The sequence below is a fragment of the Rhinolophus ferrumequinum genome, chromosome 25 (genome assembly GCF_004115265.2).
Source record: "Rhinolophus ferrumequinum isolate MPI-CBG mRhiFer1 chromosome 25, mRhiFer1_v1.p, whole genome shotgun sequence".
NCBI lineage: Eukaryota > Metazoa > Chordata > Mammalia > Chiroptera > Rhinolophidae > Rhinolophus > Rhinolophus ferrumequinum.
The window spans coordinates 37,411,448-37,426,888 of record NC_046308.1 but is presented as its reverse complement, the minus strand read 5'-3'; the positions used below and the strand labels follow the sequence as shown (position 1 = coordinate 37,426,888).

The window sequence follows — 15,441 nt, the reverse complement described above, 5'->3', positions numbered from 1 at the left end:
CTGAAACTAATATAATATTGCATGCCAACTCTAATTGAAAACTAAAACAATTGTTAAAAAATGAATATTGAACTTTTAAAAATTAAAAATATAAAGCACCCAGGAGGAGCAATGAATATCAATGCATTTGTCTTCTATTGTTCATATTCATTGTAACAAGACAATATCAAATGAATTAGATTTCAAAGAGGCAAATCATAGTGAGGCATTTTTCATAATGTAAAAAACATTTTTTTTTAAATTCTGCAGTTTAAACTTTGCACCAGCACAGTGTTCTTAATTTCCTACAAACACAAATAAAGCAAATTGTTTATTTCACAGATACCAGTATCACAATATCTCATAAAGTAACTTCAAGCTATTGAGAGACATCTAGCTGTAACACTAGAATTTAGAAGTCAGCTCAATAAAAGATGTGGTATTTGTTCCTTTAAAACCAAAAGCTTTTCCTGTGAATAATCAATCCACTGAGAGTCTGTATTCATCTGATGCCTTTCCTTATAACAGCTCTTTTTCCTTCCTGTACAGCTTTGAAAAATTCCAAATACCAGCTTCTTCATCACTCCTCAAATCAGCTCTCCATCAGCGTGACTAACGTAACCACACAAGATGAAGGCCTGTACAAGTGTTTACATTACAGCAACTCTGTGAGAACAAAGGAAGTGAAAGTGATTGTGCTGGGTAGGTGCCTGAAAGCGAGTAAACAGTATGGGAACAATATACCTAGGAAAATGATGTATCATTTTTAAACTTAACATTTTAGTTTAATAATGTATGTACAGCAAGGCATTTCCTGGTCACTTCTGCCATCTCTTGTTGAAAAGGAACAGAAAAAAAACAAAAACATTTTGAGTTGCAAGTTCTAGATTAAAATGTGAATTTGTGAAATTTGTCTTTGGCACCAACTAATTTTTTTTCTCCAAGGCACTAAAAAGAGGAAATTAATATTTGATGGCCTGTGACTATGTGCCAGGCACAGTGCTGGGCTCTAGGGAATCAGAGATGAATTAGGCACAAACTCTGCCCACAGGGAGTTTGTACACTAGATTAAGAAGACAAAAGATGTATGTGAATACAGTAAAAACATTATGATAGCATATCCAAAGACAGAATGAATTCATATCAGAATTCAGATGTGGCTACTCTGGACAGTCAGCTCACATCCTTTGCCAAAACAAGTTCCTCTCTTCTGTTGGGAGGTGGAGTTGGGAGACATAGATAGGAAGTGACAGCCTCCTTATCATCTGGGACTTGCTTAGTTCTGTAGATGGTCAGTTGTGTTCAATGGAAGTCTTACTATTTTTACTTTTTTCTTTTCATGGCAAAACAGATCAATTAAAAGCATTGTTTTTTATTTATCTGTAAATAACATAATCATACATACCACACAAATAAATTTCTTAGACTTTTCTTTCTTTTTTTTTTTTTTAAAGATTTTATTGGGGAAGGAGAATAGGACTTTATTGGGCAACAGTGTGTTTTTCCCAGGACCCATCAGCTCCAAGTCAAGTCGTTGTCCTTTCAATCTTAGTTGTGGAGGGCGTAGCTCAGCTCCAAGTCTTAATTGTAGGGGGCGCAGCCCACCATCCCTTGAGGAAGTTGAACCGGCAACCTTGTGGTTAAGAGCGCGTGCTCCAACCAACTGAGCCAACTGGCCGCCCCTCTTAGACTTTTCTTGAATTAGTGTGGTGCCTGCCTTCTAGAAATGGCATGGTGACAAAGTATCAGAAAAGGAGTGGCTCCCAGGGTAGCCGGTGTGAGAACCAATGCAACTCAGCTGACTGCTGTCTTTCCCCCACACCATACTGGCCACCCTCAGCAGCAGTCCGGCTGTGTGCCCTTCCAGGCTTTTATAACACCCCATGCGTACTTCCATCACTGCACTTAACACATGATCTGTTAATTAACAGTTTAGGGGCTGAGTCTATCATCAGGCTATTAGTTCCTTGAAGGGCAATGGCACCATTCAATAATTCACCATTCAATAATTCATCAGTTCTTTCCCAGACAAGTTATCCTTATAACCAATCAGTATTACTCCTTTTCTATACTTGTACTGTCAGCATGTAACATATCTAGTGCACACTTGGAGCTGGCTTTAAAATGTCTTGATGGCAGGTGGATGAGTAATTAAATATGGAAGAGTGCAGGTCTGGACCAAAGTGTGAATTAAAATGTGAAAGAGGAAGAAGTAAGCCTAATTAAAAAGTATTTCCAGGCCAGAAATAGAAATAAAAGGGACCAATGGGCTCTTTATAAGACACATGCATCTTCGATGTTAGGAGAGGACAGAAGTAATTTACCTTGAGGTGAGTCATAGACCCAGGAAAGTTTAGAGCTGAAACAGCCAACTCATCCACCAACTCCTTCATGTCACATACAGATATGGAAACTGGTAAACCGAAAAACTGGGGGCTAACCCATGTTCTTACAACTAGTTGGTGACAAAGGAGGAATTAGAATTCAGGTCTCTATCAACCAATCAAATATAGTCATATGTCAAATGTAAGAATTGCTTTTGCAATATAGTCAGTTTGGGAATCTTCAGGGATTAATTATATCCACCGGGTAATAAACATTCTGACTATAGCCAAACTAGCTTTATAGGTACATAAAAGCCCTTTAACTGTATTCTGGGAAAGATTAAGTGAAAAAGAATATGCCCACTAATTTAGACCATATTCTACAATGATCTCTGAAGATTATTAGGCTCTGTGCTTTATCTGTGAGATATGTAGACCAGCTAATTAAGCACAGAAAAACCTTTTTTACCCCCCAGCAACTCCTTTCAAGCCAACTCTGGAAGCTTCAGTCATCAGAAAGCAAAATGGAGAAGAACATGTTATACTAAAATGCTCCACCATGAGAAGCAAGCCCCCCCCGCAGATAACCTGGCTGTTCGGAAACGACATAGAGCTCTATGGCAAGTAGAGAAATATTTCTCTTCCTTCCTTTGTTTTTCCTTCCTACTTAAATTTCCAAGGGCTTTTTAAATGTTCTGGCACCCTCTGGTGGCAAGAGATGCTAGAAAACACCATTCAATAATTCATCAGTTCTTTTCCAGACAAGTTATCCTTAAAACCAGTCAGTATTACTCCTTAATCTTAAAGGCTAATCACAAATAACATGATTACATGTTTTATTGAAAACAAGGTAGAAACCTAAAATGTAATATTTATTATGTTGCCTTAAAATTTGACCAAATTTCATAAAATATTATAAAAGGTGAAATAGAGCTGTTACCTCTGAGCATAAGCTTTTTAGTAGGCATAAAATTAAAAATACACTTAACATAATACATGATCTTCCTTATGTAGTATAATATTGTGTCATACCACCAATGACAGATTAAAACTATGTAGTACCAAAGACTCTAAGCATTGAGTCTTTTGATTGAAGCAGATGACTATTAATAATTGTCATGCTTGGAAACTATTTATGGTTCTTTTGTATTTTAACAGAACCATACATCTGATTTTACATGATCATAGATTCTTACACTTGGAAGGAACCCTTTATTATTGAGGAAACCAAGGAGCCAAATGGAGTTCTAGAGAGAAAAGACCTAAACCCCCTATCTGATTCCCAGTCCAGGACCAATTCTACTGCATTAATTTCTCCTTTAATTTGCCTTATTTATTCCACCAGAGTAGTGTTGGGTCTTTGAATTTCACAACAATATCAGGCTGTCTTTCTTGCATGACTATTACAAGTTTTGGATTTTTTTTTCAGGAGTAAAGGGTTTATAGAAACCCATCTACTCCGTTTACCTGCTTCCCTTTGTGACTAGGGTTAGGCAGGCACAAAGCAGGTGTCTGCGGTTAGAATGAAGTTAGAAGACTAACAGGTTTGCCAAAACGTCAGGGCTCTTGGTTTCTGAGAAAACCAAACACATTCAATAACATTCAATAGCCACAACCTCATATACCTGTTAAAATTTCTCCACAGGTAAAACTCACCATGAATTTGAAATTGATGGGAAGAAATGTAATAGCAGTAGCACACTCAGAGTCCATGCATATAGCAAAAACTCAACAGTGGACTGCATTATCCGACACAAAGGCCTGCAAGGAAGAAAACTGGTAGCATCTTTTCAGTTTAAAGATTTAGGTAAGAAGAACTAATGATGTTATAATCATTTTTAATTTACCTTAGTATTATACTATCAAACAAAATTAAATAGAGTGGGGAAAGTCTTTCAGATTGAGATTGCTGTCAACAGAGCTCTCCTTAATAGCAAATTCTTCTAATGATTGAAATTTCTCCAGCTGGACAACAGGGTTGCAACTGTTCCAACATTCAGAAGAACCCCAGCTGTGCAAAAAGCTTAGCACAGTGTCATATGCAAATAGCGCCGTGCTTGCTTTTTGATAGTGACAATTGCAGTCACATTTTTGGAGAGATCATATGAAGCACACTGCATCTTTATATTTAACCTAAAAGGAGATAATATTAACTGAAACACCAGGGGTGCCAACATAATGTATACAAGTGGACACTGGTCAAAGTTGCTCAAGCAGTAGTTCACTGTAATCAGAAGTGTCTGGATGCTGATGGTAACCACTTTGAGCACCTCTTGTAATTGCAGAAGTCAAACGTGACTTGTATTCATCTTTTGTTATCAGTATATATTGAGTATTACAATTTTAATACAGTTTTCCTTCCTTAAAATGTGTATACATTTTTTTGGCACCCTCTGTAAATATAAACTTGTCTATATTGTTTATGTTACTATAAAGCACCCATGCAGTCACATTAAGTCATGATTACTCTTTGGATTTATTTTGTTATAACTGTTTTGAAGATTTTAGTCTAACTATATTAATATTCTGAACAGAACACAAAAATAATAAAAAAAACAAAATATCAAATATTAAATGTAAAGAGGAGTTGCCTCCATTTTCAGAATCTCTGTTCTTGAATCCCTTCACCATAAGTTAAAGAAATAATTTTAAAACTATATAGAACTTTTTGAGCCAAGAAGCATCTTATAAGGAGTAGCATGAATCACATATCTGTAATTAACAGGACTCTGATCTGCATTATTTTATAAGGTATTTCTCAGTGTAAAAAGAGATTCCTGAATTACAGGGATTCACTCACACTAGTGAATGAGGAACCAGTTGGATGACAATGCATTTGTTGAAAAAGCTCTTTACCAAATGAAATAACTGACAAAGAAGGGCGTTTGTTAATGAGAACTTCACCATGGGAAAACTGCCTTGCGGCCCTATGGTGCTGTTGCTCGGGTTAACAGATCTCCTCTCACTACCACATGCTTTCCACCGGTCACTTTCTCATCAAACCAAAGGTAGTTCTTGGCAGCTGCATGTAGAAGACTGACTTAAGGACCCACAGACCAGGCTGTGCTGTAATCTGACGCAAATATTCCTGCCTCATTATTATTCATGCCCTCTCCAGCCTCTACCCTCATCAGTGGAATGGAAGCAGATGTGGGAGAATCGCCAAAGAGAAAATGAGACTTTATTTAGTTAATGCTTCTGAAAGATATTCAGATGCTTAAATAAGAAAACCAATAATATTGAAAAAAGATTTTACTTTTCAGCAATAACAACCTACAAAAAAATTACTACTGAGGGGGACATCAGTTTCTCTTCCTTCCTTCTTTTCCTGAGACTCAAAATCTTAGCCATAAAATGTTTCTAATAATAATAGGTTAAGGCTCAACTTTTATTTATGATCTAACTATCTTTTAGCACCTGCTGCCAAATCTCCAATAAATATTCAAAGACCAACTTAAGTATCAGCTGTTGGTGGCTTCCATTCGCTTATGACTTTTTTTCTTTGGCGAGCTACTGCATTGATATACAGATGTTACAAACATTTTGTTCATCCAATTATATTTAAAAGTTTGCTGTCTGAGGAGGCTTTAAAACATGTTTACAAGTGAGGATTCTGACCCCTTTCATTTCCACACTCTGCATGGTAGGACATAGGGGAAATGAGAATCATTTGAGGAGCCCCAAGTCTGGGAGGTGCTAAAAAGAAATATGCCTTACTTTGAAAAACCCACAGTGCAGTGCATGGAGGAGAAAACAATAGCAGGAATAGATGAGACTATTTTCAAAGTGATTTATTTCATCTTTTTAGTATTCCAAATGAGGAATTTTGGTTTCCTATTACTTATCTGAAGGTGGGATAAAAACAAAAAGTTGAACCAAAGTTCTCAAACTTTTGACTTCAAGGCCCCTCTACACAGCTACAAATAATTAAGGACCACAAAAAACTTTTACTTATGTGAATTACATCTGTCAAAATGTACCTATTAGAAATTAAAACTGAAATGTTTAAATATTTATTTAAAAAATAATTTACTAAATACTAACAGAAATGGCATATTTTTATGAAAAAATAACTATATATTGCAAAACCAAAGAAATTAGTGAGAAAAATGACATTCTTTTACATCTTGAAAATCTCCTAATGTCTGGCTTAACAGAAAACAATTAGATTCTCATACAGTAATAATTTCTGCATTCAATCTCTTACAATATGTTGTTTTGCTTGATATATATATAATATATTTATTATTTTATATATTATTTATTATATTATATATATTATTTATTATATATATAATATATATATAAAATATTCAGCCTCACACAAATATACAGTTGGAAAAAGGAAGAGTATTTTAACAGCCTTTTCAAATAATTGTGGATATTCTTCTTTGATGCTGAACTAAGACTTGACATGAATTAGTTTCTTTCTTTCTTTTTATTTTTTATTTTTTATTGAGGAATATTGGATGACAGTGTGTTTCTCCAGGGCCCATCAGCTCCAAGTCGTTGTCCTTCAATCTAGTTGTCGAGGGAGCAGCTCAGTTCCAAGTCCAGTCATCATTTTCAATCTTTAGTTGCAGGGGGTGCAGCCCACCATCCCATGGGGGAATTGAACCAGCAACCTTGTTGTTGAGAGCTCACACTCTAACCGACTGAGCCATCCGGCCACCCCAAGAGTTAGTTTCTTAAACTTTAGTTGCTGTGTGGACTCTGAAACCATCTCAACAAACTTTTCATACATTCATGCATTCAAATCCATTGAACAAATTTGCATTTTGAATGAATCTTATGCAGGCATGATTTGGTTACATTATGCCTTGATTATTTGGAAAATGTTAATTTAATGATTCAAATGTTGACACATTTGACTATCATAATCACATTCATTAATATCATCACTGATGTCATCAGACGTCTTTAAGTATTCAGAAGCTATCAAGCTTACAGAATTGGATACAGGTTTTCCAAATTCTGTCTTGAAATGTGGCTGTGCAACTGAGCAACTAAATATTTAATATTATTTAATTCTTATTAATTTAAATTTAAATAGTCATTGTAGCTAGTGGATGCTATATTGGATAGCAAAAGGCTATAATATTCAGATCATCTAGAAAGATAAATCATAATGCAACAGTATCCACCTAATCAAAACAACGGTCTGAATGAATATATTTAGCAACTTGTCGATTGAGAGGATAAATCAAAGTAAATACTAACTCTGATTTAAACATATATACTGGGGGTGCTAGAGAAATGTATACAAGTGAACACTTTGGTCAACATTGCTCAAGCAGTAGTTCGTTGTAATCAGAAGTGTCTGGATGCTGATAGTAACCACTTTGAGAACCTCTTGTAATTGCAGAAGTCAAATGTGACTTGTATTCATCTTTTGCTGTTGGTATATATCAAGTATTACAATTTTAATAGTTTTTTCCTTTTTTAAAACGTGTATACATTTTTTGGCACTAAATATATATATACATATATACACTTATTAGAAAACAGGTTTATATATACATACATATAATATACAATGTATTATAAAATATATGTGTGTATATATAGTTTTATAGATATTTACTAGAATATATATGTATGTATTTATGTGTATATATAAACTGTTTTGTACACAAATATAGAATCATCTGAATTCACATGGCATACATTATTCTAGAAGATCTTAATCATTATTGATAAATTTTATTCTATATTTCTCATTTAATGCTCTTCTTGTAATTTGCTTCTAGTACATCTATTTGACTCTCTTTCAAGCTTTTCCCCCTTTTCCTTGTCAGTAGCTCTCCTCTTTCTTCAATTTTCTCTAGTAGCTTTGTGGTCACAAAGCCTTATGGTTTATATTACTATTTCTCCAATGTTTCTTTAGTGATTCTTCTTCCTTTTCTGAGAGCTCTTTAATGCAGTTCAGGCTTTTCTTATAGTTTTCAAAAATTTTAGATGTTTGATTAAGAAAATAAATTTTCAAAACCACGGAAAGGTGTTTGATTAAATAAAAAGCTGAGAAGCACCCATAGATTTTATAAAGGTATTACCCACCTATCACATATCAGTATCAATATTTGCAAATTAACAGGCAACTGTTTTTATATGTTCCTTGGTTGCAGGCCTGTTCATGGACTGGTCAAATCAATGCTAATCTGAACCTCTGGAAACATTTCTAAACATTGCTTTATATTATACAATAAATGTAACACGCATTGTGCTTAATAAATAGTCAAGCGTTATGCTAAACATGTTGTATGCATTCATTCCCATAAAAAAATTCCCAGAGGTAAATGCTGTATCTTCATATTATAGGTAACAAAAAACTGAGCATTTGAAAGATTAGGGACCTTGTTCAAACTCACTCAACAGAAAGCAAGTAACAATATTGGAATTCAACCCAGTGTGAGTCTGACTCCAAGGTCGCCTAACAAATAAGTATGTAGATATGTGAACTGGTAGATAGAGAGACAGACAGACAGATTGATAGGTAGATTGATACAGGCAGAGACAGCAAACACCCTTTGCCTAACGACTGCCAAATGCACCAATCCACAGAGGTCCAGCATGCTGTACTTCTAAGCCAGGCAGCATAGCAGATGGACAATCAGCAGGATACAGATTCACAAACCAGCACAAGAGCTGCAGAACATATAGTTCTGAGGTTTTTGCAAAATCTCCACAAGTAGGTAGCAGCCAGATACATTCTCCAACCTATTGTACTGAGTAAAATGTGGATAAAATTGCTCTCCATAGTTGCAGAATTTTGTTTTTCCCCTTTCCTAGTTCCTGATCAAGAGACAACTTCAGATGTCCTGGAGAAGGGCTCTCCATCCTCTCAAGATCCTCAGTGGCCCACTAGTACTGGTAAGTGTCGAAATCATTAAAACATTTTTTAAAAATCGTGCCTCTTTGGGAAGTCACTTTTCCAATTCTAAGTTTTAAGATTATTTTTTCTTTTAATTTGTAATAAGACCATACTGGGTACAACTGGCTCCAGCTTTGTGGTAACCTGGAGGAGTGCCATATCAGGAGTGTTCACTTAGTGGGATGGGCTTCAGGGTAACTAACGCCTTGTAAATTCTCTCTCTCTCTCTCTCTCTCTCTCTCTCTCTCTCTCTCTCACACACACACACACACACACACACACACACACACACCACACACCACACACGCGCACGCGCACACATTTCCACTGTGGTAAAGGGCAAGATTGAATTAGTTTATAGGGAGACTCGTTTCTTTATTTTCTAGTCTAAAACAGACCAAACACAAAATAAACACTTGGTATCAACAGAGAGCAAAGAAGCAGGATCTAGAGATTTGGTGTTCTTTGTCATCAAATAACAAAACCACCTTTGAAGACTCATCAGTTACGTGGTTGTCAAGAACCCAGATAGTTTTTGATGACAGGATTGAACTATAAATGCAGAAGAATTTAGAAAGCCTAGATTATAATTCCAGTGTTTTAGACAGTGAACCCACTGATATATTAACTCTGGACAATGATCAGATAAATTATGATTATTAGATAAATTGTATTTAATTTATCTTTGCATTTTACCTAGCATAATATCTGACAACAGCTGGTGCACAGAAAATGCAGTGTGAATAAACGAATAGATGAATGCATGCAGTTGCTATGGTGCTTTCATAAATTCCTACATGTCCTCTTTTTGTTTCAGAGAGTAGGTCTACAACAATTAAATTTGGTGGGATAAGTGCTTTCATATCATTATCATGTTCATAGTTCTGAGTGTAAGATCATATTTTAAAATTTTTATCTTGAATAATATTTAAAAGTAAATGTTTGGGGTTTTAAACACTGATAAATACAATGCGTACCATACAGATTTTGAAAGGACAATGGAAATTGAAAATATTATGAAGTGGAACAGCCACATTATTTGCTTTAATAATTCAATATTTTTACACACATTTAGAATCTAGTTGTTTTTAAATTGGCTTTCATCACTACTAAACAACTCAATTTTCTGCTCTGCTTTTTCAAATATAATGTAAGTTTTTAACAATATAGTTTCTAAAATTCCTTTCAGCTTTCAATTTCTCTGGTTTTATTACTGTTAATAATACCCTTTTTCAGAAGAATGGACGGTTTCGTTGCCTTCCACACAGTGGCGCTGTGCGGTGGGCTAAATAAAGCTAGAGACTGCAACAGAAAAACAAACAAGACGACAACAAACAGAAAATAGGGAGGATAAATAACAAAATCAGAAAAAGAGATCTCTTATTTTTATAATTTCTCTTACGTAGCAAACACATCATAGTACATCCCACTTCTGGGGGGTGGGGCAAGCATAGGATTTGAATAACAACTGAGCCTACTTTTCAACATAAAAATCATTGCTTTGTGCATTTTGGACTGTAGATTTGCTATCCATAAAACTCAGGATATGATTCTCCACTGTTCAGTTGTTACCTTGAAGCACCCTAAGGACCTTCTCACTGAAACGCCTGATTGAGGAAAGAAGTATTAATATAAAATAATGGCTTTAATTCTGGGTTCTGAGTTTCAACATTGACTCTGCCACTTATTTGCTGCAGGACTTTAGACAATTTACTTTACTTCTCTAAAACCCTATTTTCTCAGAGCTGTGGTGAGAAACAATATATACCAATGCTCAGTTTAAGGCCTGGCACAAAGTAAATGTTCAATAAACATTTACCTGAGAAAAATAAGGCAAAGTGAGCCTGGCCGTTTGCAACCATTTTGGAGAGAAGTCAGTAGTTAAAAATGACCTCATTGTTTTTTTAATGAGGAACACTTAATTTGGTTTCTATAGCTGCTTTGCTGTTTTGGATGACTATGTGTATATATACACACTATACATACATAGTCATATGTGTATATCATGTGTTTCATTCACCTTAGTTGCAGTACTAGAAGATTCTAGTACATCAGAGATTGACAAAAAAGAAGAAGAACACACCACACAAGACCCTGACTTGACCACTGGTAAGTGTCCCCCACCACAGTTAGAATAAACACTTGACATTTTAAACTCTTAATCAATAAATCCAAAGGTCTTTTTCAGTCCGTATTTTTCTTGACCTTTCTATTGGTTAATCACTCCCTTGCTCCTTGACTTAATTGCCTCCCTAGTTTACTTGAAACACTCTGCCTGGTCCTGTTACTTTTTGCTAACTACTCCTTCTCAACATTCATTAGCTAACTTCCCTTCCTCCTCTTAGTTCTTATATATAAATATGTTTCTGGGTTTACTTCTCCATCCTTGGTTTTTTTCCCTAATTCTTAAAGAGTTTACCCATTACCAAGATTGTTCCTCTTGCTATCAGGCAGGAGAGTTTCATACCTATATTTCCAGAACATTCTCCTGAGCATTAGTCCGTTTCCTTCCATTTCCTACATATTTCTAGAATTTTCTGCCATCTCCTCAAATTCAACATTGCTAAAAACTGAACAGCATTTTTTCCCACTAAAGCATCACAGAGGCCCAAACATTGGTGTCATCCTTTACTAATATGTGTGCATGTGTATGTGTGTGTGTGTGTGCATGTGTGTGTGCACACACATGTAAAATAAGTCAATTTCCAAGGACTTGAGAGTCTTCCCCTTCAGATATTTTGTCCACTATCACTGCTACCACCCTGATCCAGACCCTCATCATCTCCTGCATGCAATATTATAACCAGTTTCTCCTCTTGTAATCCATTTTCAGCACCTTACTATCAAAACATTCCTTTGCACTCTTTACACCCGTGTTCAGAAAAGCCCTGTGACTTCCCATAGTCTACAGTGCAGAAAATAAGCCTTAGACCCTCCAGCAGGTCAAGAATACACTTTTTTTTTCTCTGAAAACGTTATTTTACTTTGATTGCCTTGCCCTCATTTATCCTAACTGGCCCTGATGAAAGGAAAGCCATCATCACACGTCTCTTTACACTTCCTTCAAGGTCAATATCTCCACTGAAAAATTTCCTAAACAACTCAGGAACCACTCCTGCCTCTGAATCCCTGAAAATACTATTATACTAACACATGTAGATCTAAATTTTGGCATAGATAGCTTACTTCTGTTTGTTTTTATTAATCTATTTGTTTACATATTTGGAGAACTATCCCCTATTTCATAGGGATTGTGTCTTATGCAGCTTTGAGCACAATGTTCTACACATAGCTGGCACTCCTTACGTGCTTGTTAGTTGAGCTGAGGAGACAAAGACATTCAGGAAAACTAGAGCTCACAGAGTCAGAATTCTAGGTATAGAAAGACCTTTAAGGGCTCATCTAGTTTATCTCCAAATGCCTTCATATAGAACCACATTAAACTTAGCCAAGATTAATAAATATTCATTTTATTTGCATAATTTTTCAAACTCCTTAACAACCTCTCTTGCTGCTTAAACTACACTTTGTTCAAAAAAAGCATTCCTTACAGCTAATTTGAATCCCCTGACTGACTATAACTTAAGTCAATATTCTCACATGTTTTCTCCAGATGAAAAATAACTAGTTCAATATCTATGTAACTTAAAAACCATTTTCAAATCATCCCACAAAATTGCTTTGTTTGTACTCTTGTTTTCCGAGAATAAATAGTATGAACCTCTTTACCTTCGGGGTAAAACTCTCCTTTGTCTTTTCATTTGAGCTGTCTATTAGCCTACACCACATTTTGAAATGTTGTGTATACTCCTCAGTAACACATACACACACAAAAACGCAAACTGTCTAAAATCCTTTCATTTTCCTTACAGGAGCAAATCCTCAGTATTTAGGATTGATGAGGAAGAAAAGTGGTATACTGCTGCTCACTCTCGTGTCCTTCCTCATTTTCATACTCTTCATTATCGTCCAGCTCTTCATAATGAAGCTTCGGAAAGCACACGTGATCTGGAAAAAAGGTAAGCAGGCAGAGAACCTGATGCTGATGCTGCAAGATGCTGAAACAACTGGCTAGCAAAAGGGAAAATTCTGTCAATGAAAGCTTTACTGTTAGATGCTGTACAATCTATTTGGTAAGTGTTGTCACTCAAATAAGGAATTGTTTGCTTTTCAGTAAACATGGGATGTGAATTTCCAGGAAGTATAATGAAAGAGTGCATAACCAAGAGAAACTAGAGTGGCTTCAGGCATTGGAATTAAATTATAGAAGCTTCTATTCACAAAAGGATACAAAATAGAGAACTCATTCATTCATTTATCTATTCATCCATTCAGTAAGCATTCACTGAGCACCTATTGGGTGCCAGGCACTGTTCCAGGTACTGGAGACACATCTGTCAATATGACAGACAGACATGGTCCCTACTCTCAAGGAATTCATATTCTAGGAGTGGTCAATCAAAGGTTGAATATAATAGACTGTTTCAGTCCCATTCTTATTTTGAAAGAATGCACTCAATTTCCCTCAACCACAACGTTAGTAAGTTTTTCTTAAGCATTCTGATTAAAAAGTTATTATTGGAAATAAAAAAATATTATACAACTAACATAGAAGATGCTTATTAAAATATGTAGACTCAACACATATCAGAGCTAGAAGGGAACTCAGAAGTATCCAGAATAACTATATACTCAATTCATTCCATGAATGTGTGCCCGGATTAAATCTCCTCTATTTTTTTTGTTGTCTAATTAAACTTTATTGGGGTGACAATTGTTAGTAAAATTATATAGATTTCAGGTGTACAATTCTGCAATACATCATCTATATATCATGTTGCGTGTTTACCACCCAGCGTCATTTCTCCTTCCATCACCGTATATTTGATCCCCTTTACCCTCATCTACCACCTCCCTACCTCCTTACCCTCTGGTAACCACTAAACTATTGTCAGTGTCTATGAGTTTTTGTTTCTTCATTTGTTTGTCTTGTTCTTTTATTGTTTTCAGTTTTATATACCACACATCAGTGAAATCATATGGTTCTCTACTTTTTCTGTCTGACTAATTTCACTTAGCATTATAGTCTCAAGATCCATGCATGTTGTCTCAAATGGTACTATTTCATCTTTTCTTATGGCAGAATAGTATCCCATTGTGTATATACCACAACTTCTTTATCCATTCATGTATCAAAGGACACTTTGGTTGTTTCCATGTCTTGGCCATCGTAAATAAATCTGCAATGAATTAAATCCCCTCTTTAATTCTGAGTGGTTATTCAGCCTTGTTCTATCCAATACAGTAGCCACCATATGACTATTGAGCATTTGAAATGTGACTAGTCCTTCTTGAGATGTGTTTTAAGGATGAAATACACACCTACTTCTGAAGATTCAGTACACACACACACACACACAGACACACACACACACACACAAAAGAATATAATATATCTAAGAATAACATATTGGATCTACTAGTTAAATGAAATACATTATTAACTTAATTTTATCTGCTTCTTTTTACTTTTTGATCATGGCTACTATAAAAATTAAAATTACACGTTTGACTTGCCTTACTGTGCTATTGGACCATACTGATTTAGCCATATATGGCTCAAACACCTGCAGTGACAGAGAATTCATTATGTCTCAAAGCAAAATGCTATATCTTGGAATAGCTCTGACCCTCTTAAAAGTATAACTTCTCTGAGTATAATATCAGTCTCTATAGATTTCAGATGGACTAACATTCTCATGACAAGCAGACTTAGAAATAAGGTCTGGCTTTTTAGCTATACCGGCACAATAGGCAAATGCCATCGTATTATTTCAAAATGTCCCATTAATGCTTCACCCCCACAGTTCTTTAAGGGCTACTGAAACAGCTCCTTTCCAAAGGACAATATCTGATTCTAATCTGGTGTCATTTGACTTTTTCAACTCTTATACTGCCCAACACAGTGCCTGTAGGACTCACAGTAAAGAATAAAAAATTATTTGTTGAATGAATGAGGACATAAGGAGTGGGAGGTGGAATGATAAATCCACTATTGTATAAAAACAGAGGTATCATCTTATTCAAACACATTTTCAGGTGTCTGTGGCATCTGAAGTTAACTTAGTTTTCTTTTCTTGCAGAAAATGAAATTTCAGAACACACTCTAGAAAGTTACAAGTCAAGGTCAAATAATGAAGAAACATCATCCCAAGAGAAAAATGACCAAAGTAAGTCAACGATGTGAGATTTGAAAACTGAGATTCA

At 35.4% G+C, this 15,441-nt stretch overlaps 1 protein-coding gene across 1 annotated transcript in view; it reads left to right on the top strand.

Moving 5' to 3' along the window:
- Nucleotides 1–15,441, top strand: part of CRTAM (cytotoxic and regulatory T cell molecule) — a 40,520-nt gene that overhangs the window by 12,731 nt on the left and 12,348 nt on the right. The window contains exons 3-9 of the mRNA XM_033097856.1: nucleotides 529–681; nucleotides 2,780–2,923; nucleotides 3,949–4,110; nucleotides 9,093–9,173; nucleotides 11,200–11,283; nucleotides 13,047–13,193; nucleotides 15,318–15,404. Of these exons, the coding sequence (XP_032953747.1) occupies nucleotides 529–681; nucleotides 2,780–2,923; nucleotides 3,949–4,110; nucleotides 9,093–9,173; nucleotides 11,200–11,283; nucleotides 13,047–13,193; nucleotides 15,318–15,404 (858 nt within the window). The remainder of the gene's footprint in view (nucleotides 1–528; nucleotides 682–2,779; nucleotides 2,924–3,948; nucleotides 4,111–9,092; nucleotides 9,174–11,199; nucleotides 11,284–13,046; nucleotides 13,194–15,317; nucleotides 15,405–15,441) is intronic.